The sequence below is a fragment of the Miscanthus floridulus genome, chromosome 11 (genome assembly GCF_019320115.1).
Source record: "Miscanthus floridulus cultivar M001 chromosome 11, ASM1932011v1, whole genome shotgun sequence".
NCBI lineage: Eukaryota > Viridiplantae > Streptophyta > Magnoliopsida > Poales > Poaceae > Miscanthus > Miscanthus floridulus.
This window is the reverse complement of record NC_089590.1, coordinates 79454550-79458150: the sequence shown is the minus strand read 5'-3', so window position 1 is coordinate 79458150 and position 3601 is coordinate 79454550. Positions and strand designations below refer to the sequence as shown.

At 53.6% G+C, this 3601-nt stretch overlaps 1 protein-coding gene across 1 annotated transcript; it reads left to right on the top strand.

The window, feature by feature from the left end:
* The first annotated feature begins 1915 nt into the window (after nt 1-1915).
* LOC136493528 (brassinosteroid-responsive RING protein 1-like) lies at nt 1916-3012 on the top strand. Its single transcript, XM_066489628.1, has one exon. It carries the CDS (start codon nt 2082-2084, stop codon nt 2733-2735), a length of 654 nt encoding a protein of 217 aa, XP_066345725.1. The 5' UTR covers nt 1916-2081; the 3' UTR covers nt 2736-3012.
* The last annotated feature ends 589 nt before the right edge of the window (nt 3013-3601 follow it).

The window sequence follows — 3601 nt, the reverse complement described above, 5'->3', positions numbered from 1 at the left end:
CCACACCCGCTCGAGATAAACAAGGGTGCCAAATCGCACTCACAGGTCTTGGATTGAGTCCGAGACCAATGAAAATCGTGTGTAGCGTTTGTATATATACTAGGGTCCAAAATATAAGGGTTATACTTAATAATAAAGCATCACATCTTTAATTACCAACAAGATACGTATTTAGTACCTAGGCTTTATATTGTTTAGTTTATTTTTAGGAACTTGTACAATTGGTTGGTATCTGTAGCCTCGTTTTAGATTACAAGATGTTTTGAATTTTCTAAATACAATACTTTTATTATATATCTATATATATAGTATATATCTAAATACATAGTAAAAATTATATCTATTTAAAAAATCAAAAAAACATCTTATAGTTTGGAATGGAGGAAGCATGTGTTAAATAACTAGATGTGTCACTTATTAATATAACCTTGACGTTGCATTACTTATGCCATAAGCAGATCTGAAAGGTGTCTGAAATCCACGAAAACGGGTGCTGTTGCGAGAACAGGTACGATCAGGGGTGGACAAAATACCCGATACCCAATCCCCAAACCCAAATTACGTGAACCTGATTACCCCATCATAATTTTGGATAGTATAACTATAAAAACCTAATTTTATTTCAGGTAGCTCCGGTAATGTATGTTCTCCGGTACCCGAACTACCCAAATTACCCGAAATATCCAAACTCTTTGCTCTTTTATTTCTAATACGAAGACACTAAGTGGTTCAATGCAATGTAAATTCATTATCTTGTATGGCTCAATGGAGATCTATGCTAGCTTGATAATTGTTTTGTTGTTTTTTGGTATGAAGACATGAAGTTAGTTGAATGATTGTTGATTATTGCTTTAATATGCAACTGAAATTCTGTCAAAAATTTTGGTTTTGACATTTTTTGGTATATCAAGTAAAATCCAAACCTGAATTATTGGGTACCTCGGTCCTGTTCGCTTCGCTGAAAAGTCAGATTGAAAAGTACTGTTCGTTGATTTGTTGTGAGAGGAAAAATATTGTACTATAGTTGATGAGTTTAAGCGAACATGACCCAAATTTCAGGTATTGCTTTTTCGGATTCAAAATCGGATAGCAATTTTTAATACCCGGATATCTAATTATCCAATCCAAAATTATTGGATTACCGGAATGCTCACCCGGCTGCAGCACATCCGATCCGTTGCCGTCTCTGTTCTCGTCCTAGGTCCAAAAGAAAGAAGCTTTAGCGAGAAACAGCGAAAGAGAACTCCCCCAGCTCAAGCTCTCCCCCGTCCAAGGAGGCGGCTAAATTTTGAATAGCTGGAGCTCACTCCACGCAAATGGACATGGCGTCGCTGACGCATAGACTGCTGAGAAGCTTTGACCCCTTCCGGTCCGGCCGGCCAAGCAGTAATGGACTGTTACTGTTCTCGTATTTCACGTGAACATCTACAGACTGCAGGTACGTGTGTGGACTGCAGGTACGTGGTCCGTGGGAGGTGGTGTGGAGAGATGCTTTCCTCTGCTCGTAGCGAACGGTGCATTGCACCGACCCGGCAGCGGCAGAGGGCGGTAGTGTCTGGCCGTGTGGGTACGGCGGAAGCGAGCGGACTGCGGACCACCCGGCGCGGCACGCGCCGAGCCGAGGGGCCAACGCGAAAAGAATTCCGTCCCTGCTCGGCAGTAGAGGAGCCGTTGAGAGCGATCGAATTCGCGGGGTGGGTCTGTCGCCACTCGGGCACGGGCACCGCGCGGTGAGCTGAGAGCACGGCAGCCCACCACCAGCAGAGAGCACAACACGCGATCGATCCCACGGGCCACGGCGCTCGCGCTACGCTATGCGACCCCGCCCGCGGGTCCCCAAGCTTTCCGCGTCACCCCTCCCTCCGCCTCGCGCTTTATATAGCCACCGCGTCCGCTTCGCCTCTCCCGTCCACGCATCGCCGCCGCGCCATATCTGCAGGAAGCACCAGGCCAGGCACATCGCCTCGCCCCCACCTTCCTTCCCCCTTTCATCACCACCACCACCGCAAGCCAAGAGGCACGGGGCACGCCAAGGGGGGAGTCAGCAAATCCGGACAAACGCTGCCCCGGTCGCGGCCGGCATGGGTTTCCCGATGGGCTACTCGGAGCTGGTGCTCCCGAAGCAGCTGCTCCACCTCCTCCTGCTGCTGGGGTACATCCGCCGCTTCCTCCTCTGGGCGTTCGACGCCGTGGGCCTCGGCGACCTGCTGGATCTCGGGGACGACCACCAGGCGCTGCTGCAGGACCACCACCACCACCACGGCGACGCCCAGGGGCGGGACCACGGCGCGCTGCCGCATCAGGCGGCGGCGATGCTGCTGCTGCAGCACCGCCGGCCGGAGTTCCGGGCGGTGCCGGCGATGGTCATTGAGGAGGTCCTCCCCGTGGTGCGGTTCGACGAGCTGGAGGCGCGCGTCGGCGGGGACTGCGCCGTGTGCCTCAGCGGTATCGGCGGCGGCGACGAGGTGCGGCGGCTGAGCAACTGCCGCCACGTCTTCCACCGCGCCTGCCTCGACCGCTGGATGGAGCACGACCAGCGCACCTGCCCGCTCTGCCGCGCGCCGCTCATCCCCGACGAGATGGCCGGCGCGCTCTGGGCCGCCGCCGCCGGCGTCCCCGACGCCTCCGACTTCGACTTCTCCTACTTCGGCGCGACGCCGCTGACGCCCGTGCCCTCCCCGACGCTGCTGCGGCCGCACGAGCTGCTGCTCACCGGCCTGGGCGGCTACCAGTGAGCGAGCTCACCGTCCGCCTGCCGGAAACGCACTTCTGACTTCCCCCGTGCGGAATGCGCGGCCGCGAACGTCTCAATCGAAGGACAGCAGCCGCCGAGGCAGAGAAACCAACCGGAGGAGGGAGAGGCTCGACCGAATTGTACATAGGCAAAATGAGTAAAGCGGCCACCCCCAAAAAAGGCTAGGAGATTGGATTCCTCTCGTGCATAGGTAGATTCCGTCTTCCAAGTTTGTGGAGTTGTGAGCTAGGCAGCGTGTCGATGCAAGATTTGGGCCCGCTTTTTTTTTTGTCCTGCCATGCTGAGTATGCTGCATGCTTGCTGGCTGGCTGGCTTGGCTGCTCAGGTCAGGTCAGGTCACCCCAGCTGTTCGCGCTTTTCGTTTTTCTCATCTGGATTCTGGATGGACGGCGGGTCTGGTACATCCGTGGACCGCTGGACGGCTCTGTTCCTCTGAACCTTTCCACCTTTTCCGTCTCGGACGGAAGGACCCAAGCCAAGCACGCGATTTTCTTTTCCACCAGTGGCACAAAATATTTTTGCTTCAGCTGGAAAGCGCCAAGGCTCCAGATGTTCCGTGGATCCGGAGTTTGCGGCCACAGGGCACCCATTGCTGTAACAGCTGCTTAAACACAGATTCAGTCCCGGTGCTGTGTTGTCCAACCCAAAATTGGCAAACAATTTATCTCGCTGTCGATCTCTGGAACCCGCAGGAACCACCGATCCAGTTTGCAGTTTTCGAACAGTGGCAAACGCTAATCAGACAGCCGGGGATGCGAGGAAATCCGACGAGTCCCTCTGTTCCTTTCCAGAATCCAATCATATTCATCCGTGTCACCCGCCTGGCGAGTGCATCTTTGCCCTGAC

Coding starts and splice junctions, on each gene's coding strand:
- LOC136493528 (XM_066489628.1), top strand. CDS start 2,082: ATGGGTTTCCCGATGGGCTACTCGGAGCTGGTGCTCCCGAAGCAGCTG.